Source organism: Mustela erminea, chromosome 4 (assembly GCF_009829155.1).
Source record: "Mustela erminea isolate mMusErm1 chromosome 4, mMusErm1.Pri, whole genome shotgun sequence".
Lineage (NCBI taxonomy): Eukaryota > Metazoa > Chordata > Mammalia > Carnivora > Mustelidae > Mustela > Mustela erminea.
Window position 1 is genome coordinate 122049542 of NC_045617.1, and position 23692 is coordinate 122073233.

Here is a 23692-nt window from a genome sequence, read left to right on the forward strand (position 1 = left end):
TATTCTTTTGTTTTGTACTAGCTGGTCTAAAGAAACAATAACTTTCTCTGAAGTAAACTTTATTCCTAATACGAAACAAAATTTGCAGAAAAGCTGAGAATTCTGGGTCTGAGGAAGGTGAGGAAACAGGGCGTGGCAGCCCGCTGGGGTCTTGGAAGGTGGAGGAGGGCCAAGGAAGGGCTCTCAAAGGATGGCAGAGGCAGCAGGCAGCACTTCCTGACTCATGAAAAGGTCCAGGTCCAAGTCGGGATCTTCCAAATCCAGTTTCAGAAATTTATCAACTAATGTCTGGCAACTGAGGGGAGAAAGGACAGCAGGGTTTATGGCAGAATAGAAAGCTGTGTCCCCAGGCAGAAGGGAGAGGCTGTAGCACAGTGAACCAGGAAACTTTAGGGATTTCAGAAACATATCATGGGTCTTTGAAGGGCAAAGAGGCTGTCTGGGTCCCTAAAAGGGGAAGAAGAACTGTAGAACATACTGGAAAGAACCAGGACACTGGCCACACACTCACTTTTCCATCTGCTTCTCCTTCAGCAACTCTTTGACAGGCTTGATGGGTTTCCCACTGCGGATCAAGTCTGAGACCTAGCAACAGGAAGTGGGGTGAAGTGGGGGAGTTGGGTAAGAGAACCAGAAATAAGGATCAGAAATCCCATAGACCCAGAAACCCAGGCCCCTGAGAGGAGTAGGGACAATGGTAGGGAAGCCTGATGGAGGTGTTTGACCTTTGGATCTCACCTCCTTGCCACGAGTAAGGAGTTGGTCAGGAAGCCCAGCCTGGACAGCTGTGTGGGAGGCATGGCTGGCCTTGGCAATGCCTTCACACACCTGATAGAAGAAGACAAGGTCGTCCCCATCCTCACAGGTCTCCATGGTCTTAAAAGAGATAGAAGGGGAAGTGAATCATAAATCAGTCTGTGCCCCACCCTGAAACCCCTGGCTGATCCCTATGGGGAGTGAGAAATGGGAAGGATGCCTCTGTTCTGAGGAGCCTGTTCTGGGTTCTGGTAAATGTTCATCCTAGGGATCCCCAGAGGGCTAGACTGGTGTCCTTACCAAATACTGCAGAAGGGGCCCCTGGGGCAGCAGCTGGAGCTGAACAAGGCTCAGAAAGTTGGTGGCCACAAAGATGTGAGGGCACACGGGTCCAAGTGCCAGCCAGTGTCGGAGGACAGCAGCTAACAGCGCAAGCCCGTCTACCTGCGCACAGGGCAGGCGTGAGGGTACAGAACCACAGGTGCACCCCCTTATACACTCCACCTGCCCTAGCTATCCCCATCCTGTACTTTCCTGCCCACATACCCCCATTCCTCTCCTGGGCACCCCAGCCCTCCATTTTCCCCTCCTCGGTTTCTCTTCATTTTGTCTCCTCACCGTGTTGGTTCCCTTTCCAAATTCGTCAATGAGGACCAGAGACTGCTTGGTGGCATTGTTTACTGCTTTCGCCACCTGCTGGGGACCAAGTGGACAAGGGAGAGATTCAGTAGCATTCAAGCCTGCAGTGAACTGACCAGTCTGCCTGTGGGTAATGGCAAGACTCGGGTTTTGTTCACCCTTTCATTGCCAACAGTGCTTCATGCAAAGCAAAGGTTCATTAATGGCAAGACTCGGGTTTTGTTCACCCTTTCATTGCCAACAGTGCTTCATGCAAAGCAAAGGTTCAAAGTATTGATTCTCCCAGTCTCTGAACTCGGTGCTCCCTGCCCATAATATAGAAGGCACGCAGCAGAGGGAATGGTTTTCTTGTTCTGATCATTTTTCAAGAATAGAGTTCCTTCCTCATTAACACCCTCCACTGGTCCCACCCCCCCAACTTTGCTCCCTTTGACCTGGTTGAGGTCGATCATAAAGGTCGAGAGGCCCAGGGAGATGGATTCACAGCTGTGGATTCGGGTGAAGATGGCATCTACAGCCCCAATTTCAGCTTCCTCTGCTGGCACGAAGCTGCCCACGAGGGCCATGAATGTGATCAAGCCAACCTAAATAGGGAGGAGACAGGGTCTTGAGCCTGGTGGTGTGGGCCAGGGTGGGGGTGAGGCAAGGCTGAGAGGTGAATTATAGATCAAGGAGGGGTGGACACAGTTTAAGGAGAGCCCCTCAGCTCTCTTTAGAATCAGGAAAGAGGGTGGGAGAGTGGGCAGTGTTCCCGAGTGTGAACAGCACGGACCTGTTCAGAGTAGGGGAGGATTTCAGGCCACAGAGGGATCTGTTAGAGCACGGCTCTCTCTCAAGTAGAGAGAACATGTGTGCACAATGGCCTTTCCATGACAGGTCAGGTCAGAACACCTGGGAGGAGCTGCAGGGACCTGTGTTTGGGGGCAGGAGGGAGATGGAGACAATGAAGAAGATGCCAGAGGCCCAGTGTGCAGGAACTCTCCTCACCTGTTTGAGGTATATGCTCTTCCCTGAGGAGTTGGGTCCAGTGATGACTTTGACCCTCCCTCTGTCCCCACCACATTCTGCAGAGTTGGGCACGAAGGTTCGGGCACAGAGTTCCATCAGAGGATGTCTGCCGTGGGTAGAAAGTCACCTCACATGTGGCCTCTCAATGCAGACGAATGAAGCCATCAGAAGATGGGGCCTTTGGGCCCCCTGTGTCTATGCCTCCACCCGCTTCTGTTCTCACCTGCCATTCTGGATTCGGACCCCAAGGAGCTGGGGAGAGTAACGGGGCCTTGAGTAGCCATAGTCACGGGCAGCACTGGCTAGAGCCAGCAGGACGTCCAGGCGGGAGGCAAGGTCCAAAACCCGGGTCAAGACAGAGGCCCGTGCCAGCACCTGACATTGCAGCTGGTACATCAGCAGGGTCTCCTGGTCTGGGGACAGGGGAGGGAGGAGCTGGGCGTCAGCTCCAGGAGAAAATGAAGAAGAGACAAGCCCCCAGACACCAGATATAGTCTGAGATCTTCCAAGACATTGAGAGGAAAAGGTGCGGAGTCAGAGTGGGAGAGAGAGCAAAAGGAAAGGAGCCTGTAGACTGTCTTCCAAACTGCCCGCTCCCCTCCAGCCTTTTGCTTCTCCTCACCCCGGATGTCACAGTGCAGGTCCCCCAGCAATACGTCCAGCTCCTTGGTTCGAGCGCTACGATAGTGCAGCTTCTCCTCTGACAGGAACTGGGAACAAGGGCTCAAAGCTATGGGCTTTGTCTCCTTGGTCGCCGTCTTCTCTAACACCTTCACCCCACCCTGACTTTTTTATTCTTTTAAAAAAACTTTTATTTAAAAATATAACAGATATGGGGTGCCTGGTGGGTATCTCAGTGGTTAAGCATCTGCCTTTGGCTCGGGTATTGGTCCCAGGGTTCCGGGATTGAGCCCCACATCGGGCTTCTCCGTCTCCCACTCCCCCTGCTTGTGTTCCCTCTCTCACTGTGTCTCTGTCAAATAAATAAATAAAATAAATAAAAACATACACAGAAAATTGTATAAAACAAATACATGGCTTAAGGAATTATTATGAGGCAAATACCCTGGTAACCAACCATGTAAGTTACAAAGTAGTTAAAAAACTAAAATTTGGGGCCCCTGAGTGGCTCAGTGGGTTAAGCCTCTCCCTTCAGCTCAGGGCATGATCCTAGGGTCCTCATTTCATAAAAAGGCCCTTAATCCATTTTGAGTTTATTTTTGTACGTGGTGGAAGAAAATGGCCCAGTTTCATTCTGTTGCATGTAGCTGTCCAATTTTCCCAACACCATTCATTGAAGAGGCTGTCTTTTCCCCATTGTGTATTCTTTCCTGCTTTGTCAAAGATTGACAACGGTGTCTTACTTTATTTATCTCAGAGACAGAAGGAGAGAGAGCATGAGCTGGGAAGGGGGGATAGGGAGAGGAGGGGCAGAGATAGAGGGAGAAGCAGACTCCCCACTGAGCAGGGAACCCAACATGGGGCTCAATCCTAGGACCCAGAGATCATGACCTGAGCCAAAGGCAGATGCTTAACCGACTGAGTCACCCAGGTGCCCCAGTAAATAAAATCTTGAAAAAAAAAAAAAAAAAAGATTAACTGACCATATAATCACGGGTTTATTTCTGGGCTTTCTGTTCTGTTACATTGATCTACATGCCTATTTTTGTGCTAATATCATACAGTTTTGATTATTATAACTTTGTAATGTAACTTTAACTCTGGAATTGGGTTACCTCTGATTTTGGTTTGGTTTTTTTTTTTTTTTTCAAGATTGCTTTGGCTATTTAGGGTCTTTTATGTTCCATTCCAATTTTAGGATTATTTGTTTTAGTTTTGTGAAAAATGCTGTTGGGACGCCTGGGTGGCTCAGTTGGTTAAGCAGCTGCCTTCGGCTCAGGTCATGATCCCAGCGTTCTGGGATCGAGTCCCACATCGGGCTCCTTGCTCGGCGGGGAGCCTGCTTCTCCCTCTGCCTCTAGCCTGCCACTCTGTCTGCCTGTGCTTGCGCTCTGTATCTCTCTCTCTAACAAATAAATAAAATCTTAAAAAAAAAAAAAAAAAAGAAAAAGAAAAATGCTGTTGGTATTCTGATGGGGACTGCATGAAATCTGTAGATCACTTTGGGTAGTACAGGCATTTGAACAATATTTGTTCTTCCAATTCCAGAGCATGGAATGCCTTTCCATTTCTTTGTGTCACCTTCAATTTCTTTCATCAAGGTTTTATAGTTCTTGGAGGACAGGTCTTTCATCTCTTTTCCACCCTGGCTTTTTTCCTTTTTAATCTCAGAGCTGGGAAGGATCAAAGTAGAACTATAGAAGAGACATTCCATATTGGGCAGTGCTGATAGGGTAAGGCCCTCCCTCAGCTGCTGACTTATTTCTTTTACCTCCCCCTACAGAAGTCAAGGGTCTTACCATGAAGTCCAGTCCTTCAATCTCAAAGTCACTAGCCTCTGCCATGGAAGGCAGGCGGGGAATAGAGAGAAGGAAGCCAATCTGAGGAGAGTAAAGAGATAAAACAGGGAATAAAGTACCAAGCACTCGGATGCCTGGGTGGCTCAGCCAGTTAAGCATCTGCCTTTGGCTCAGGTAGTGATCCCAGGGTCCTGGGATCGAGTCCCATGTCAGGTTCCCTGCTCTGCAAGGAGCCTGCTTCTCTTTGCCTGCCGTTCCCCCTGCTTGGGTTCTCGTGCACTCCCCAACAAATAAAATCTTAAAAAAAATAATAATAAATAATACAGTACCAGGCACCTCCCTGGAGGACAGAAAGATTCCTGTATTCTGCAGTGCTTCGAACCTCAGGGGCCTAACACTACCACCGGGTGTTCATCATCTTCCAGCTTCTCCAGGAGCTTTCTTACCTAGCAGTCTGTCCTTCATAAGCCTACTATCTCCCATGAAAGATCCCTGGGGGTTACACCCACCCTCTTGCCCTCACCAGAGGGATGTAGATGACACTGCATGATGGAATACGGGAGTCCAGATTCTCTAGCTCCTTCCTGGCGACCTCAGTGAGGAAACTGGGAAGTCCCATCAGCCTTCGTTTTTCTAGGAGGGTGGAAGACATGTGGGTATCAAAAGGAAGGCTCCTGCCCTGTTAGCAACCCATCCCCAGTTGTAGTGGCCGCCTATTGATGATGGCACCCTGTCACTGGGTGGGGCTCGTGTTTCAGGGCTCACAGGCTGCACACCGAACACTCACTCTCATCAATGTCAGGATCTATGTTGGGGAGGACTGTGAAGCGGTTTTCAGCAAGACTGCCCTCAAAGTCCACCTGAGGAGATAAAAAGTCCAATTGTTCATAACCTAGAACTGTCCCCAGTCCTGTTCCTCACCTCTCCTTGGGCCCCTATTCTCCCTGCATTTCCTGCTTTGATATTAACCCTCCAAGCATGCCTCTGATGTTCTGCCCACTCCTCTCACCATCCCATTCTTTGGTCATCCAACTGCACTTGATGTCTCCCATTTCCAACACCATCCTCTAATCCCTCCTCTAATCCCTTCAACCCCATCTAATCCCTCCTCTCTCCCCTAGGTCCCCAGGGGCTCTGCCTCATTCTTCCACTCACCACCTTCCCAATGAGGCTAGCAATATGGTGCAGGTCATCAGAGAACTCTTGGGCAATGTCCTGAAAGAGCTGGATGGACTGGGGCAGGGAGCGGCAGGCATCCCTCAGACCGAGGGCACTGTACACAGTCTGCAGCAGAAAGGGACAGAAGGTGGGTTGAGGCGAGGGGACAGGGAAGGACAGAGGAGAAAACACAATAGGACAGACAGAAGATCTCAAAGGCAAAGAAGAAACAATAAATGAGGAAATGGCATCTGTCAAACTCTGCCAGGCACTCCACTCAACACTGAGGCCACAAAGAACTAAAATATGGCCCCTGTCCCAGAGGAGCTCATGGTCTAGTGAGGAAAACAGAAATACACCCAGAAGATTTAAAAATAAAGTGGTAGGTGCTTTAATAGAGGAGAGGATTTCATATTGAGGAAGGAGAAAGAGAAGAGGGGATATGAAAGGCAGAGAATTACATGTACAGAAGGGGCAAGACACACTAAGGTAAGGGAGCAGGAAGAGAAAAAGGGTGAGGGTCAGTAACAATTAATTCCGCAGGGTGAAGGCCAGTGTCCTGAGGTGGCTGCCAAGGTTAGACAGTGTGGACACACTGACATCTACTGAGCCTTACTCGATGGCAGAGGACCCAAGTATATGAATCAAAGGTTTATAATCTAGCCACGATGGAAACAAACAAGCACCAAAAACAATGGCTACCCACAAAAAAGATTGATCAAGTTATGAAACGGACTAAAATTATTAAGGAAGTTCAGAGAATAAGACTAATTCGGGCTAACATTATTGGAGATATCTTTACAGAGAAAAGGAAACGAGGGGTCCCCAGGCACCTGACTCTTGACTGGGCGCCTGACTCTTGATTTCGGCTCAGGTCACTATCTCAGGGTCTTGGGATTGAGTCTGGAGTCAAGTTCCACACAGGCATGGAGCCTGTTGAGATTCTCTCCCTACCTCTCCCTCTGCCCACTCCCACCTTCCCTGGCCAAGTGTGTGCATATACTCTCTCTCTCTCTCTCTCAAAAAAACAAAAACAAAAACAAAACGAACAACCAAACTAGGTCATGAATAAGGCTATTCAAAGGAACGAGGGTGTTCTGGTTGAGAGCATGAGCAGGGCAAACAGCAGTGGGAATAAAAGCTAACACTTTCTGAATGTTTACTAAGTGAAAGGCAATATTCTAAACTCTTCACATATGTTAACTTCATTCATTCCTCAAAATAATCTTAGGAGATAGGGACTAGCATTATCTCCATTTTACAAACAACAAACCTGAAGCACAAAGAAGTAACAAAATTTGCTTAAGGTCTCACAGAGAGTAAACAAAAGAGCTGGGATTTGAACCCACATGGCTGGCGTTGAAACACCACTCTATACCAAGAAGAACGTGGGTGGCTTAGTCGGTTGGGTGTCTGCCTTTGGCTCAGGTCATGGTCCCGGGGTCATGGGACTGAGCCCGGCTTTGGGCTCCCTGCTTGGCAGGAGGCCTGCTTCTCCCTCTCCCACTCCCCCTGCTCGTGTTCCCTCTCTGGTTGTGTCTCTGTCAAATAAATAAATAAAATCTTAAAAAAAAAAAAAAAAAAGAAGAAGTACCAAATGCATAGCCTGAGCAGGCTGAAGTAGAGGATGAATGTGGAGTAGTGGAAATGCAATATCCAAACAATCACCTATAACTGTCCATGTTCAAAGAAAATTGCTATAGATAATGAGAAGCAGGTTTCACACTGTCAGAGAAGGAAGTTACAAATGAGGAAAGGAGGAATACCCTCTGTGGTATTTACCTGGAATCAGAGGAATAAGTATGAACTTGTGGGTTCTTTAATATATAGATAGATTTAGGAATATAGGTATGAGTTCATAGGTTACCATACATGGATCTATTTCTTTCTTTCTTTCTTTCTTTCTTTTTTTTAAATATTCATGTTATATGTTTTATTTTCTTCTTTAGAGACAGAGATCACAAGTAGGTGGAGAGGCAGGCAGAGAGAGAGAGGGGAAGCAGGCTCCCCGCCAAGCAGAGAGCCCGATGCGGGGCTTGATCCCATGACCCTGGGATCATGACCCGAGCCGAAGGCAGAGGCTTTAACCCACTGAGCCACCCAGGTGCCCCCATGGATCTATTTCTTAGCTCTGTCTCTGGTGAGACGTGAGATACCCCAGTAGCAATAACCACATCTAGTGTCCAGATCCTGCTTTCTAATACTATTCTCCAAAGAAAGTAAACAGGACTCCTTGGAGAAATGGTTGATTCCAGAGCTGGGGCAAGGAAAATATGAACCTGCATCTTGTAGTTGCAGAAAGTTAGGATATGTTCAGAAATGCACGGGGGGCCGTGTCAGAAGGGCATTATCAGAAGGGCAGTATCTGAATCTGAAAAGTCAATCTGAAGGCCAAATGGGCAGATTAAAAGTCAATCTGAAAAGAACTCTCAAGGCTCTAAACTAGAAAAAATTAAGCAAAAATAAACAATAGCATTGAATTATAAATAATAAAATAAAATATGAGATAACTGGACTATGGTTATGTAACATGTTAACATTTTTTATATAATATATTAACATTAAGGGAAGCTGAGTGAAAGAAAGGTATATGAGAACACCCTGTGCAATTTTTGCAGCTTTTCTTTACATCTTAAATTTTTTTTAAAGATTTTATTTATTTGACAGACAGAGATCACAAGTAGGCAGAGAGGCAGGCAGGGGGGTGGGGGGGGTGGGGGAAGCAGGCTCCTTGCTGAGCAGAGAGCCCAATGTGGGGCTCGATCCCAGGACTCTGAGATCATGACCTGAGCCAAAGGCAGAGGCTTAACCCACTGAGCTACCCAGGTGCCCCTTAAATTATTTCTTAAAAAAGAAATTAAAACAAAACAACAGAAGTATAAATCTTAAAAATTTTATAATAATCTTTTTTTAAAAGATTTTATTTATTTATTTGCCAGAGAGCAAGCGTGGGGGAGAGAGAGTACAAGCAGGGAGAGCAGGCAGAGGGTGAAGCAGGTTCCCCGATGAGTAAGGGGCCCAATGCGGGACTCGATCCCAGGACTCTGGGATCATGACCTGAGCTGAAGGCACTTAACTGACTGAGCCAAATCTTAAAAAATTTTTAAAGAAAATATTAGGTGGAAACGAAGAGAAAGAAACTAAAATTCGTTGCCTATACCTTGTTTGGATTACATTTTGGAGCTGTGTTAATGTTTTACATAATTATAAAGGTAAATTAAATATTAAAAACTAATTCCTAAAAATCAAAAATAGAATGAAACATATGAACATGAATATATATTCAGGTAGTGATATAACCACACAGACAGGAACTATTCCAAGTTACTAAAACACAGTAATATGACTGTATCCTTAGTAGGGACAGAAAGAACTTCCCTTCTTCCCCCACCAAAAAAATCTTAAATTATTTTCAGCAATAATATCGCTGGTAGTAGTGCTGGTATTGCTATACTAAGACTGTTGTGGGTGTAATGTCAGAAAAAGCAAATGAGTGATATTCTGATCTTATCATTCTTACTGTTACTGAGAACCACAATTTCCACTATGGAAGAAGGATTGTTGAAGAGGATTAGTACAGGAATATACAAGGTAAGAACCCTGTGCTTCTGAATTTAAATTGCTGGCATCAGTACCAATTTATTATGTATTTTACTTTTTAAAAATTCCTAGATACGTCTGCAGAAAAGCCTTTAAAGCAATAAGCAAACCATGCTGTGCACCCTCTAGGATTCAGACTGTGATACAGAAATGCCATTTTTCATTAAAAGGAACTGGTGCTCTTTGGAGAAATGTCTGATTTGGATCAGAACCAAGAGATGTAGGGGAGCCTGGCTGGCTCAGTCAGCACAGCATGCAACTCTTGATATCAGGATTTTGAGTTCAAGCTCGCTTAGGGTACAGAGATTACTTAAAGTAAATTTAAAAAAAAAAAAAAGAAGAACCAGGAGATGTAAATGATATATCTGGTACATCTTGTCAAACCAGAGAGCAGGAGGGAAGCTATCAAGTGGGGACACCTACTGGGGTCATGTTTAAAGGACTCAGAAGACAACATGAAGAGGCTCCCATTGGCCACAGATGGAACAATCTGAACATGCAGAAAGATTAAAAATGCAATGGACTGAAACACGTGTGTAAATCTGAGCTCATGATGATACTAAAACAACAAAAACCACACTGGCTACAGTGGGGGATGGAGGGTGTTAGGGAACTAGTACTTTCCTATATGCTGAGAGCTGGTAAATAAAGGCAGGGGAGAAAATCAAGCAGTTTCTATTATATTAAATGTACCACTGAGTAACCAAAAAGCAGATGAGAGGAAATTTCTTTTTACAAGAACATTCAGACTAATAAATGGAGAAAGACGACAGAGTAACATTATTTTGTAATCCCTAAGGAATTAATGGACTTCATTATGAAACATCAAAGCCACTAATGTCACAAAAGGAGAGACAGACATATCGGGCATTATATTCCTCTGCTTATAAAACAATATTAAAGGGGCGCCTGGGTGGCTCAGAGGGTTAAGCCTCTGCCTTTGGCTCAGGTCATGATCTCGGGGTCCTGGGATCGCCCCGCATCTGGCTCTCTGCTCAGCGGGGAGCCTGCTTCTCCCTCTCTCTCTGCCTGCCTCTCTGCCTACTTGTGATCTCTGTCAAATAAGTAAATAAAATCTTTAAAAAAAAAATTATAGGGGCACCTGGGTGGCTCAGTGGGTTAAAGCCTCTGCCTTCGGCTCAGGTCATGATCCCAGGGTCTTGGGATCAAGCCCCACATCAGGCTCTCTGCTCTCTGCTCTCTCCTCTCTCTCTGCCTACTTGTGATCTCTGTCTGTCAAATAAATAAATAAAATCTTTAAAAAAATTCTAGAACAGAGTAAAACATGCCAAAAACACGTACAGAATGTAATCTGCGAAATCCGGGTTAAGGAAAACTACTGGGCAAACAATCCAACTTCTTCACCAAATAACTTGCAAGGGGAAAAAGAGAGCTAAATATTGAGACAGAGATCGAGGGAGAACAGTGAAATGAAAAAGGAACCTAAAAGGTGACAAGAGACATCATCCCATTATATATGTTGAATGTATTTGCATCCTAATTAAACAAAATGTATTTTTTTTAAATCATGGCATTTAAGAGAGGATTAGAAATGTGTACATCAAGGGTGCCTGGATAGCTCAGTGGGTTAAAGCCTCTGCCTTCGGCTCAGGTCATAATCCCAAGGTCCTGGGATCGAGCCCCACATCCGGCTCTCTGCTCAGTGGGGAGCCTGCTTCCTCCTCTCTCTCTCTGTCTGCTTGTGATCTCTGTCTGTCAAATAAATAAGTAAAATCTTTAAAAAAATGTGTACATCAGATAATTGATGATATTCAAGAATTAGGCTAATTGTTAGCAAGATCATGGTATTGCTTGTTTTTTTTTTAACATTCATTTATTTATTTATTTGACAGACAGAGATCACAAGTAGACAGAGAGAGAAAGAGGAGGAAGCAGGCTCCCCACTGAGCAGAGACCCTGATGTGGGGCTCGATCATAGGACCTTAGAATCACGACCTGAGCCAAAGGCAGATGCTTTAACCCACTGATCCACCCAGGTGCCCCTTGTTATTCTTTTTTTTTTTTTTAATATTTTATTTATTTACTTGTCAGAGACAGAGAATGGCAGGCAGAGAGAGAAGCAGACTCCCCACTGAGCAGGGAGCCTGATGTGAGACTCGATCCCAGGACCCTGGGATTATGACCTGAGCCGAAGGCAGAGGCTTTAACCCACTGAGCCACCCAGGCGCCCCTTGTTATTCTTTCTCAAAGTAATTTTCTTTTAGCAATCATACTGAAATAGTTATGGGTGAAATGATATAATGGCTGGGAATTGCTTCAAACTAATCCAGGAAGGAGAAAGGGGGAGAAGATATACATCAAACAAGATTGGTTATGAGTCTAGGTGTTAAAACTGCATGGTAGGTACATGGGGGTCATTATATTATTCTAATTTTTTTTGTTAGTTTCCACAGTACAAAGTTGTTGTTGTTAAAGTGTTGGGATAAAGTTAGATGGGTGAGCAGAGTGCAGAGGATCTGGATTGCTTGCTGAGAGGCTTAACCTAGACCTCTAAGCTTCTAGAAGGGAAGTCTTACCTTGTACAGAACCTGCCAGTCGCTGGCCTTGGTGTGGGACAGCTTCATGCGTTTCAGAATCAGCTACAGTCAGACAATGGGACGACTGTTTTACTTCTCCCACTTTAGTGCCCCCCAAGAAGCCCAATGTCCACTACTGACCTTCAAGCTCCTTCCCCACCTCTCTGCCCCCACCCTGGGCTCACAGGTACATTCTTGATATGACTCAGCAACCGATGCAGCATTTGAGCTATGTCCAGATTCTGAGGTAGGAGGAAAAACTGAATGACATCCAGCCGAGAATTTAGTTCTCCCAGGTCCTGAGTTGGACGTGTGAACCACAGCCTAGAAGTGAGGGATAAAGTAGGGGAGACCAGAAATTACATCTGTTGTCATCACTGTCTTTTTTTTTTTTTTTTAAAGATTTTATTTATTTATTTGACAGAGAGAAATCACAAGTAGACGGAGAGGCAGGCAGAGAGAGAGAGAGGGAAGCAGGCTCCCTGCTGAGCAGAGAGCCCGATGCGGGACTCGATCCCAGGACCCTGAGATCATGACCTGAGCCGAAGGTAGCGGCCTAACCCACTGAGCCACCCAGGCGCCCGTCTTTTTTTTTTTTTTAAGATTTTATTTATTTGTGGGACGCCTGGGTGGCTTGGGTCATGATCTCAGGGCCCTGGGATCAAGCCCCACATTGGGCAGGGAGCCTGCTTCCCTTCTCCCCACCACCCCCCACCTCTGCCTGCCTCTCTGCCTACTTATGATCTCTCTCAAATAGATAAATAAAAATCGTAAAAAAAAAAAAAAAGAAAGAAATCTATAAAATTAGCTTTAGAAAAAAGATTTTAGGGGTGCCTGGGTGGCTCAGTGGGTTAAGCTGCTGCCTTCGGCTCAGGTCATGATCTCAGGGTCCTGGGATCGAGCCCAGCATTGGGCTCTCTGCTCAGCAGGGAGCCTGCTTCCTCCTCTCTCTGCCTGCTTGTGATCTCTCTTTGTCAAATAAATAGATAAAATCTTAAAAAAAAAAAAAGATTTTATTTATTTGAGAGAGAGTGAGCTTAGAAGGAGGGAGGGTCAGTGGGGGAATCAGACTCCTCGCTGAGCGGGAAGTCCAATGTGGGGCTCGATCCTGGACTCCAGGATATGACCTCAGCTGAAGCCAGACACCTAACCAACCGACTGAGCCACGTAGCCCCCAATCACTTGTCTTGGTCTCAATTTGTGAGAGTGTGTGTTTGGAGGGCCCTGGGGATCGTGGTGATATGTATCTGTACTGGCAAGCCCAGTGTCCTATCTATGCGGGTATGTTTACACGTATCTACTAAAAATCTCTGCATGTGAGCACGACTCTGTTTTTCCTGGTTTTGATGGATGTGACCATGTGTCATTCCATGTGGATAGCGATGGCGCTTGTCAATATTTAGAGGGAGAGCAGCGTATTGAGGTATTTGTGTGCCAACGCTCCAGCTTTCTCTGCGGCTGAGTAGGAGATGAGTCAGCATGAGTTTATCTGCAATTGGCTGAGAAAAGTGCCTCTGGGTGTAATGGCACAGACGTTAGTCTTTTCCTGTTCTTCTGTAAAAGTATATAGCCATTCCATGCAGAATGATAAGTCCTCAATTCATGATAATGGTCATCTCTGCAGAGAAAAAAGGACTGGGGAAGGACACTTTACAAGGCTTCAGTAAATTGTCTTTTTTAAAGACTTGTAAAAATTAGTATTTCTTTCTTTATTTATTTGAGAGAGAAAGCATGAACATGGGGAGGGCCAGAAGGACATGCAGACTCCCTGCCGAGCGGGGAGTCTGACGCAGGGCCTCCATCCCAGGACCCTGAGATGATGACCTGAGCTGAAATCAGACGCTGAACTTACTGAGCCACCCAGCTCCCCCCCCTTTTTTAGTAAGCTCTATGCCCAACGTGGGGCTTGAACTCATGACCCCAAGATCAAGTCACATGCTCTACCGACTGAGCCAGCCAGGCACCCCTTTAATAACTCTGCCTTATTCTTAACTTTGCTGGTGTAAACACAGAGGTGTATAACATCATCATCGTTATCATTACTTCTACCCTTTGTGTGCCTGAGGTATCTTCTAAGAAATTAAATTAGTATATAGTATTAAATGTCTCATCTGGTTTGTCTAATTCTGGGTGTCCTTGTCTTTTGATGGCTATGAAGAGTGTGAGATTCTTCAAGGACACATGAGCCATGAATTCTTTTCTGCATTACAGTAGACCATTAGGCATGCTATTTTATATAAGAAACCTGTGGAGACACTGGGGCCTGGGGATATGCATCTCATACCATAGTCGAGGGCCAGTTACCCTGGGTTAGGATATCCCACGTTAGAGTGAAGCGGAAGGCTGAGTGGGATTCAAGGGTGGGTTTTAGGCACCTCTGCTCCTTAGCCACAGACAGCTCTACTTGCAGCAGTGTAGGCCAGACTGAACACCTGTCCCCAGCCTGGAGAGCTTTGCCAAGCCTCCTGTCTTATAAAATCCTGAGGTTTTTCTAACTTATGTACTGCCTAGTGCCAGCAGAAATCTTAGACAAGCTAAACCTTCTAAATTTTACAGCTGAGAAAATGAAGCCTTTAGAGAATAAGCCTTTAAACCGAGGCATCTGGGTCAGAGGTTCGGGTGTTGGGCCGGCTGGCCTGGGGGCGTTCCCCAGATACTTATCCAAAGTTACTGTCCTTTTAAGAAGTATAGTTGGGTCTTGAACTCAGGTGTGCAGACGGCTAGAACCGTGCTCTTCAGAGCATATTGTGACATTCTGTCACCTTCCTGGTGCCCCATCCAGCTAGGCCAATTGGATCCTTAGTTCATAATTCAGGTTATGATTCCATGTCCTACTGGAACCTTCCTGGGGGATGTGCACTCCTTCCCAACTTAAACTCTGTTCTCTTCTCCCCTAAGAACGCCTTCCTACTCATCCCTGGCTGAGGACAGAGATCTGCACCTGCAGAATGTGGGGATAATTAAATCATCCCAATTACCTGGAGATGACCTCAGGGATTATCCTAAATTAACCTCCAAAAGACACACAATGCAGGGCAGGTGAGGTGGGGAAAGAATTGTGCACCTGTGGGCTAGCAAAGTTTTCAGCTCTGAGTCTGCAGAGATGTGACCAGCAGGCTTGCATCTGGGTACCATGCTCACTCACTGGGTCTACCACATCCAAGGCCATGTGCCAGGGACTGAGGCCACAGGCAGGACCCCTGTATGGAGCTTGCAGTTATGAGAGTGAGCAGGTTCACTGACCACTAACTCCAAGCTGATGTGACAGTGCAACCAGGAAACATAAACAGGCACTAAGTAACGGGAAGATGGGTGCCAGTCTCCCTACAGGTGCCTGTGAAAGTTTCACGGAAAAGGTGATAGTGGGCTGGCACCTTGAGGAGGATGTAAGATTCTGACAGGGGAAGAACACGGGAGAGACTTTCTGGAAGGAACTGCATAAACACAGGCTTGGTTATTTCCATGATGGAAAGTGGCCCAAAGGATTGGAATATAGGGTGGATCCAGGGAGAAAGGATTTAGGCAGGGCTCAGAAGATAATTATGGAGGGCGCCTGGGGGGCTCAGTGGGTTAAAGCCTCTGCGTTCATCTCAGGTCATGATCCCAGAGTCCTGGGATGGAGCCCCACATCTCTGCTCAACGGGGAGCCTGCTTCCTTCTCTCTCTGCCTGCCTCTCCGCCTACTGTGATCTCTATCAAATAAACCAATAAAATCTTTAAAAAAAAAAAAAAAAGAAGAAGATAATCATGGAAATTCAAGTTGACGTAAGTGGGAGGGGCTTTGAACACCACACTGCTGAGGATGCTGATCTTCACCCTGGCCAGGAATGGGGAAGTCTCCTGAGGTTTCTGTTATTTTGTTTCTACTTAAGGTTTAAAAAAGTGGAGTGACAAGCTCAGATATCTATTTTGGAATGACAAGTATTTTGGAATGAAGGACAGATTAGAGAAAGAAGAGATTAGAGGCAGAGAGACCCCAATTTGAAGGTGACTGCGATGCTCCAGGTTAGAAAACATTATAGCTGGAATTAAAGCAGTGGGAAGAGGAAGGGAGATGGCTGAGAAAGACATCTCAGGGTAGAATCAATAGGCCTTAGTGAATAATTGAATATGAAGGGTGAAGGCGAAGCATCAATCCAAGGTTCAGCACTTGAGCAGTATTGCCAGCAATGCCATTAGCTAGAAAAAAAAAAGGATGCAGGAAGAGGAACAGGTCCAATGGGCATCAGTTTAGATGTTCTGAGTTTGAACTGCCTGTGGAAATTGCAAACGGGGATGATGTGAGGTGCACATTCCACATATGGAAGTTGGAACCACAGACACAATTTTGAAAGTCATCAGAAAATAGTTTAAATTTGAAGTATGGTTTTTATAATTAAAGATAGTACCATGTTGGGGCACCTGGGTGGCTCAGTGGGTTAAGCCGCTGCCTTCGGCTCAGGTCATGATCTCAGGGTCCTGGGATCGAGTCCCGCATCGGGCTCTCTGCTCAGCAGGGAGCCTGCTTCCCTCTCTCTCTCTCTGCCTGCCTCTCCATCTACTTGTGATTTCTCTCTGTCAAATAAATAAATAAAATCTTTAAAAAAAAAAAAAATAAATAAAGATAGTACCATGTTGGATGCGTGGCTGTCTCGGTCAGAAAAGCACGTGAATTTTGATCTTGGGATAGTGAGCAGGAGCCCCACGTTGGGGGGTATCTTGTACTCTTGTACTTAAAATTTAAAAAAATCTTTTGGGGGCAACTGGGTGGCTCATTTGGTTGAGAATCTGACTTTGGCTCAGGTCATCTCAGGGTCTTCGGATAGAGGCCTGCCTCAAGTTCCCTGTTCAGCAGAGAGTCTGCTTGTCCCTCTCCCTCTGCTCCTTCTCTCTCTCAAATGAATAAAATCTTTTTTTAAAAATCTTTTAAAAATAAATAAATAAATAAAGCCCCGGGTGCCTGGGTAGCTCAGTGGGTTAAGCGTCTGCCTTCAGCTCAGGTCATGATCCCAGGGTCCTGGGATCGAGTCCCACATCAGGTTCCCTGCTTGGTGAGGAGTGGGCTTCTCCCTCTCCCTCTGCCTGCCACTCCCCCTGCTTGTGTTCCCATTCTCTGTCTAATGAATAAATAAAATCTTTTTTTTTTTTTTAATTTTACTTATTTGACAGAGAGAGGTCACAAGTAGGCAGAGCAGCAAACAGAGATAGAGTGGGAAGCAGGCTCCCCGCTGAGCAGAGAGGCCGATGCAGGGCTCGAATCCAGGACCTTGAGATCAGGACCTGAGCCAAAGGCAGAGGCTCAACCCACTGAGCCACCCAGGTGCCCCAAAAAATAAAATACTTTAAAAAAAAAAATAAATAAAGCCCTACCATATGAGGTAGAAACTTCTAGTTATTAAGAAAAAAGAAAATGTGCAGCCTAAGAAATGTAGTTAATAATATTGTAACAACTTCACATGGTGACAGATGGTTGCTAGATTTATCGTGGTGATCACTTCATAATGTATATAAACGTTGAATCACTATGTTGTATACCTGAAACTAACATAATATGGTATGTCAACTACACTTCAATAAAAAAAAAGATATTACCATGTGTGGATTAGTGTTTTGTGACTGTGTTTCTGCTGCTTGTGTGTACGCAAGTCTGTATCATCAATAGGCATATATGTATTTGTGCTGACAACATCAAATGAAGATAACACGAGCTACCCCATGGGGTTGGTATAAGGATTAAATGCATTTAGACAGCATTTGGAGAAGGGCAGTTGCTTTTATTACCACCAGATGGAGGGGTGTGTGTGAGTGGAGGACTGCAGGCCTAAGCCTGTGGCATGTCTGTGAGACTCACCTGAGCAGCTTCTCTCCCCACTTACAACGGCATCTGTTGAGGATTCCTGTGAGGAGGAGCAGGAGCCGGAAGTAAGCTTGTTATAAGGCAGAGGCAGGGAAAGGAATGTTGCAGATGTGTCTAAACCAAGGCATCCCGGCCAGAGGTTCGGGCAGGCTGGCCTGGGGGCGTTCCCCAGATACAGGACACAAAGGCAGCTAAAGCCAGTGCGCCTGGCCTGGCCGCAAGTCTGAGCCAGGATTACTTTACATGGGCTTAGGGGAGGGAGGGGCACTCCCAGGACCAGTCAGTCAGAAAAATACAGAGTTGTTGTAGTTGGAATCACCAAGGGCCCAACGCATATGTAAACATTAAACACAATCCACCGAGATATGCACAGTGAAACCATGTAGATATTTGGGGCGATGTCCCCACTACACCCTAAAGCCAGAGATATCTGATAAAGACTCAATGCCAATAAAACACAGGTAGTTATGCAGTTATGTAACTCTCTCTCTACACTGGGCCTCCCCAAGTCCCTGGACAGGTGCTCAACTAGCAGAAACAGTCATACAAGCCCAAGGAATGAACATGGAATTGGTAAAGACAGAGATGACAGGCTAATGACACTGGGCAACTGTGGGCGAGGGGAGATGCCCAAGCTCAGGGAAGGTACAAAGATGCTAAGAGAGCTGGATGGGAGTGGAAGAGACATCTGGCAGTGGGAGTGGAGTGGTGAGAGAGGGGCTAGGACACGTGTTTGGAGGCAGCGGCTTTTCTGGCAGGCTTTTGCAAGTGAGGGATAAGGGAAGGGGCATACTTACCAAAGAGGCTGAGCCCCTCTTTCAGTCCACTGGCCACTTTGTACACTGAGGGATGGGACTCACTCTTAAATATCTGCAGAACACTGTCGGGGAGAAATGGAGGAGTTTGAGGTAACTTGGGTTTTTAAAAGGAACTAGGAAAATGGAATGGAGGTTGGGAACATGTTCCTGAGGACAAGGGTTGCTGTGAGGTTTGTCCTGCCCTCCTCTGTGCCTCAGTTTGTCTCTTTAGGATAAGTGACTCAGGAAGGCAGGATATCTATTTGACACCTTTGTGCCTTTGTTCCTTTCTCCTCGCCCTCTCTTCCCTTTCCCTCAAAGAGACAGACCTTAATAACCCCAGGACTAAAGAAACTGGAGCCTCATTAGGATTATTATGGCATTAAACTTAATCCTTTTCCCTCCCTGGAGAGGACAACCTGCCTCCATCTCCTTACCTGTACGTGTCTTGATCTATGCTTACCAGATGGGTCCTGAGGACAGAAAACAAGCAAAAGTGAAGGTGGCTGGGGTAGGGGCAGTGTGAGTTCCTTGCTAGGTTCCACCCTTCTCAGTCTTCTCCCCAGAGCTCTACATCCCCTTCAGGGGCCCCTGTATGTCCTAGAGCACTTTACCAGATAGGGCACTGCCCACTTCCTGCATCCCCCACCCATCTTACTATTCAGGCCTCCCAATCCCACCTAACTTTGCTTGAGGTTAGGGTGAATCACGTACAACACAAATTTCTTAAAGCCCAGGATGGGGACGCTGACATTATAGTCTTCCAGTTCAATCCCAATCCTTCTTCGACCCAGAAACTTGAGCAAGCCTCCAAGGGCCCGAACCTGGAAGGGGATCAGGAATGGAGCTGAGGTCAATCCCAATGTCCTTGAGATTGAACACCACCAGGGAAAACTATTATTTTCCAGCGCTGGACTAGTATCTCCCAGGACTCAAAACCAGAAATGGGGTGCTTGTCCCTTTCTCCAGCCTGCTACATCCCAGCCCCTGCATCCCAGGACCCTTCTCACCGTGAGGACGCAATCAAAGGGAATAATAGAGGAGAGGAAGAGGATTTTCTCAGTGGCAGTCATGGAGTCTGGAATGAAGGCGTAGTTTCCAGAAAGGAGGCGCTGTTTGCTTATCTCCAGACCTATTTTGGGGGAGGTATGAGAGAGAAAGTTCACATAGCCCAATTTTTCACCCCATTTTAAAAATGAGACAATACTCTCTGACAAATAAACAAATAAAATCTTCTAAAAAAAAATTAATAAAAGAATGAGACGACAGAAGCAAGAGAGATGATGTGACTTGCCAAGCTGCCACAGGCACTTAATGGAGAGCTGAAACAAGAACCAAATCTTCCCTATTTCTCTCTTTATTTTACATTTAACATAAAGATCTTTGGCTAAGGGCACAACCTGACAAAGATAAGTGACTCAGGAAGATATCTATTTGGAATCTGGAGTCAAAAAGATCATCTTAATAGAGGAATGAATAACACTAATGTTAACACTTAACATCTAATTAGGATAGAACATTCACTATCCTTTTTGCAATCCTGGGAAGGTTATTGTTATGGAAGTGTCTTATGGATCATCAGCCTTTCTTTTTCTTTTTTCCTAGGGACAAATGCCTTTGGCGAAATTTTCAACAATCAAATCTATCCACAAAGTGTCACCACTCCTTCTCAGGGAAGGCCCTCAACCCTAGACATGTCTATGTGGAAGTTTCACAAGGTTTCAGGTTATTAAAGGGTAGGGAGCAGGAGAGATCTTGAGGACACTGGTTATAGGACTTAGAGAACACAAAGGGTTAGGATGAGATAAAGCTGAGGGGAGACTTGGGATAATGGGGCTGGAGTAAGAAGAAAGGGTAGGGAAACTGCAATTGCAGGCTGGACTGAGCAAAGGAAGTACCAAAATCCACACTTGGCAAAAATACGATTTCAGGTCTCTTCGGCTCTCTGTGCTCCTGGGAGGCTGTGGGGGAAGCAAAGAAAGGGCCATTAGTCTGGACATCTCAGTCCCCTGCTTCTGTCCAACCTTCTCTCTCTCCCGATTCTGGCCTCCTGGCTGTAGCTCCCTCCAAGACCCTTTAGTCTCCTGGAATATTTCATAGTTTAGTCCTTCCCCATTTTCACTTTTCCCTTACCCAGTCCTTACCAAGCTTCCCTAGAAACCGAGTCATATTCTCATCCTGTTTGGCACTCGTAACAATAGACCGGGGATTGATTTCATCCAATACTTAGAAGAAGAATGGAGACCAAATAAGTTAAAGGATCTTTACCCTCTATCTCCCTTTACCCCTCCAGGAAACCCTCCAAAAAACAAACAAAAAAACCCTCATTTCCTCCCTCAAAAAGTAAGGAGTGCTCTGTGCTCTGCACATTGGAAGCATAGGTACGAGTCAAGCATGAAGTTTTGGAAAAGAGTAGTTAGACTGTCAAGGTGGTACCAGGGAAGAGGAGGGCATTGGAGGTTGACACGAGACTATAAACCTCTGAAGGACAAACATGACTGATTTGCCCAGGACTATATGTCCAGCACCTGATACACTGTAAACACCTAATAAATGTCCCTTGAATAATGAAATGAATTCCTATAAACAACAGAGAGAGCCTCTAGGAGTCAATAAAATAGATTGAGTCAGGTGAGGATATATGAGTGAAACACACATCCTGTTCCAGAATAGAGGAACCCATGGTTCTGCCCCCACCTCTCTGGAGAAGCCTGAGACTCTCCTGATCCGGAGCATCTGGCATGAAGTGGATGGTGGAGTCACTAGTGTCATAATAGGCAATGCCCAAGTATCCTGAAGCCCACAGGACACACAGATGGGTCTGTCCCGGGAGGAAGAAAGGAAACATATTTGAACTGCTGGGTTATGCAGGGTTATGCCATGTCTTGCTTAACTATAATCATTTTATCAAACCCCTGAGAGAGTCATCATCATCGTGGTTCATTAAGGTGAAGCAGCAGAGGCATGCGACTAGCTAGCTCTTCCCAGCCCATTTATTCTAACATCCCGAGGGGCCAACCAAAGCCCGGCTCTCTGGACCCAAAAGCCTGCTCCCAAGGCCACACCAAAGACCTCGGCCAGCTCCTGCTCGTTCTCTTCCTCCGCCTCCGTCTCCCCACGGCCTGGCACCGGGGCCGGGCTGGGAAAGCCGGCCGAGGCTGCCCCGGGCCCCGGGCTCTGCGGCGTCCTGCCTGGGATGACTCCGACGGAGGCCATGGCCTTGGAGGTTCTGCGGGTGCAGAAAATGAAGGCAGTTCAGGAGCGAGGTTTCACCTCGAGGAGCCTGGGGTAGGGGGTGCGCAGAAACGCAAACCCACCCAGGACTTCTGGGAGGCGGCTGAGGTGCAGGGCGGCGAGGGCCGAGGAGAGCTGCGGTAACATTTTGTTTTTGTCTTTAACATCTGTGGGACATTTTTTTTAAAAAATGTTTTATTTATCAATTTGACAGAGCGATCACAAGTAGGCAGAGAGGCAGGCAAGAAGCAGGCTCCCCGCCCAACAGAGAGCCCGATGCGGGGCTCGATCCCAGGACCCAAGCCGAAGGCAGAGGCCTAACCCACTGAGCCACCCAGGCGCCCCGTCTGTGGGACACTTTGACAGGCGACTTCTCAGGTACTAAAGTCCAGACTATGCAAAACTTCACTCGCCCCACCCCCATTTCGGTCACGCGGAGGTTGTACTTTGGCTGGAGGGCCCTGTGGGAGGGGGTATGTATCTCTCCTCTCTCCGCCATTACCAGTTATACTCCCACGATCGCAGCCTTAACCTCTTGAGTTTCCCACCCCAGCCGTGTGCAACTCGCGGCGTTTTCCCGCGTTTTCCGTCACCTGGGTTGCTACGTGCCCGAAGCCGCTTCCCTAGCAGCCCTGCGCCGGCTGGAGAGTCTTACTGGCTTGAGGACTAGGTGCGCGCGCACACGCCCCGCCCTTCCTAGCGGCTATTGGTCGGAGAGATCCGGATCCTGCCTGGAGATCCAACGGAGCGCGAGAGAGGAGAGAATGGCGGTGGTTGGGACGGCTGGACACTGATTGGCCTATTATGCGAATAGGGGCGGTGCCGGAACGTTCAAACTTCCCGCCCGTGGGGTTGCTTGGCCTTCGAGCCTCTGGCCTTCCCAGTTTCTAGGCTTTGATTGACGCGAAGTAGAGCCTGTGAGAAAGTCGGAAGGGGAGCTCGAGTCAGAACCTGGGGAACTGGTCTAGGGGTGTTGAGGGGGGAGCTGGCTAAAGGGGCAGACGCGAGTTGCATTTTTTTCTGGAGAGTGGAGATAAGCAACATTAATTAAGCCTATGCCAACAACTCTAAATTAATATTTGTATCCACGAGGGATACCTGGGCGGCTCAGTTGGTTAAGCGTCTGCCCGCGGCTCAAGTCAGGATCCCAGGGTGGGATTGAGTCCCCACCCATCGCTCAGCAAGAAGCCTGCTTCTCCCTCTTCTCCCTCTTCTGCTACCCCTGGCTTGTGCTCTCTCTCTCTGACAAATAAATAAAATCTTTAAAAAATAAATTTGTACCAAGTTCATATTTGTGAAAGCTTAGGACAGTTCCTGGAAAACTAGTAAGAGCTACTAAGATTTCAAATAAGTAGAAATAAGTGAGACTCCTATTTTAGTCCTCCTTTGCCTATTTCCTTGATGCAGGGTATGACCACCCCCAGGAGGGCAATACTGTGCCAGACTTAAATTCTGGTCTCCCCAGAGGAGCGTAGAAGTGTTCAAATTACACCAAACTCCAAACTCCGGCGGAGAGTAGACCTGAGAACACCTACACCCCCAATTGAGACATGTCTATAGCCCTCTGCAGGTGCACACACCCACACCCCTAAAGACAGAGGGGTGTCATTCACTCACCCAGCAACTATTTAGTGCCTACTCTGGACCAGGTGGCAGACTCAAAGTACTGAACATTAATTATGGGCTTCATGAAGCTTACCTTCTAAT

The 23692-nt window shown here is 46.6% G+C and overlaps 1 protein-coding gene across 15 annotated transcripts; it reads right to left on the minus strand.

Moving 5' to 3' along the window:
- Window positions 1–42: 42 nt before the first annotated feature.
- MSH5 (mutS homolog 5) lies at window positions 43–22730 on the minus strand. Of its 15 annotated transcripts, none has more exons than XM_032340840.1 (26): window positions 22579–22726; window positions 22069–22152; window positions 21817–21980; window positions 21449–21572; window positions 20896–20976; window positions 20650–20712; window positions 19762–19883; window positions 19466–19575; window positions 19189–19224; window positions 18752–18834; window positions 17949–17994; window positions 12304–12442; window positions 12119–12181; window positions 5979–6107; window positions 5611–5683; window positions 5347–5456; window positions 4824–4904; window positions 3026–3113; window positions 2627–2816; window positions 2383–2509; window positions 1830–1979; window positions 1375–1449; window positions 1057–1200; window positions 739–876; window positions 512–585; window positions 43–295 (listed from the first exon to the last, which is right to left on the minus strand). In XM_032340840.1, exons 2-26 carry the CDS (start codon window positions 22130–22132, stop codon window positions 184–186), a joined length of 2586 nt encoding a protein of 861 aa, XP_032196731.1. In that variant the 5' UTR covers window positions 22133–22152; window positions 22579–22726; the 3' UTR covers window positions 43–183. The 15 variants fall into 15 exon arrangements, with proteins under 15 accessions (XP_032196731.1, XP_032196730.1, XP_032196739.1 ...); XM_032340839.1 differs by having other exon boundaries at window positions 1375–1452; XM_032340848.1 differs by lacking the exon at window positions 22069–22152 and having other exon boundaries at window positions 21824–21980.
- Window positions 22731–23692: the final 962 nt, after the last annotated feature.

Excerpts from the sequence above, each read along its gene's own strand:
- MSH5 (XM_032340839.1), bottom strand. The coding sequence starts at position 22,132 with ATGTTACCGCAGCTCTCCTCGGCCCTCGCCGCCCTGCACCTCAGCCGC. Across the intron at positions 3,114-4,823 it reads TTGAAGGACTGGACTTCATG|TTCCTGTCAGAGGAGAAGCT; the intron begins GTAAGACCCTTG and ends CCTTGTTCCCAG. Across the intron at positions 1,453-1,829 it reads TTATGATCGACCTCAACCAG|CAGGTGGCGAAAGCAGTAAA; the intron begins GTCAAAGGGAGC and ends CTTGGTCCCCAG.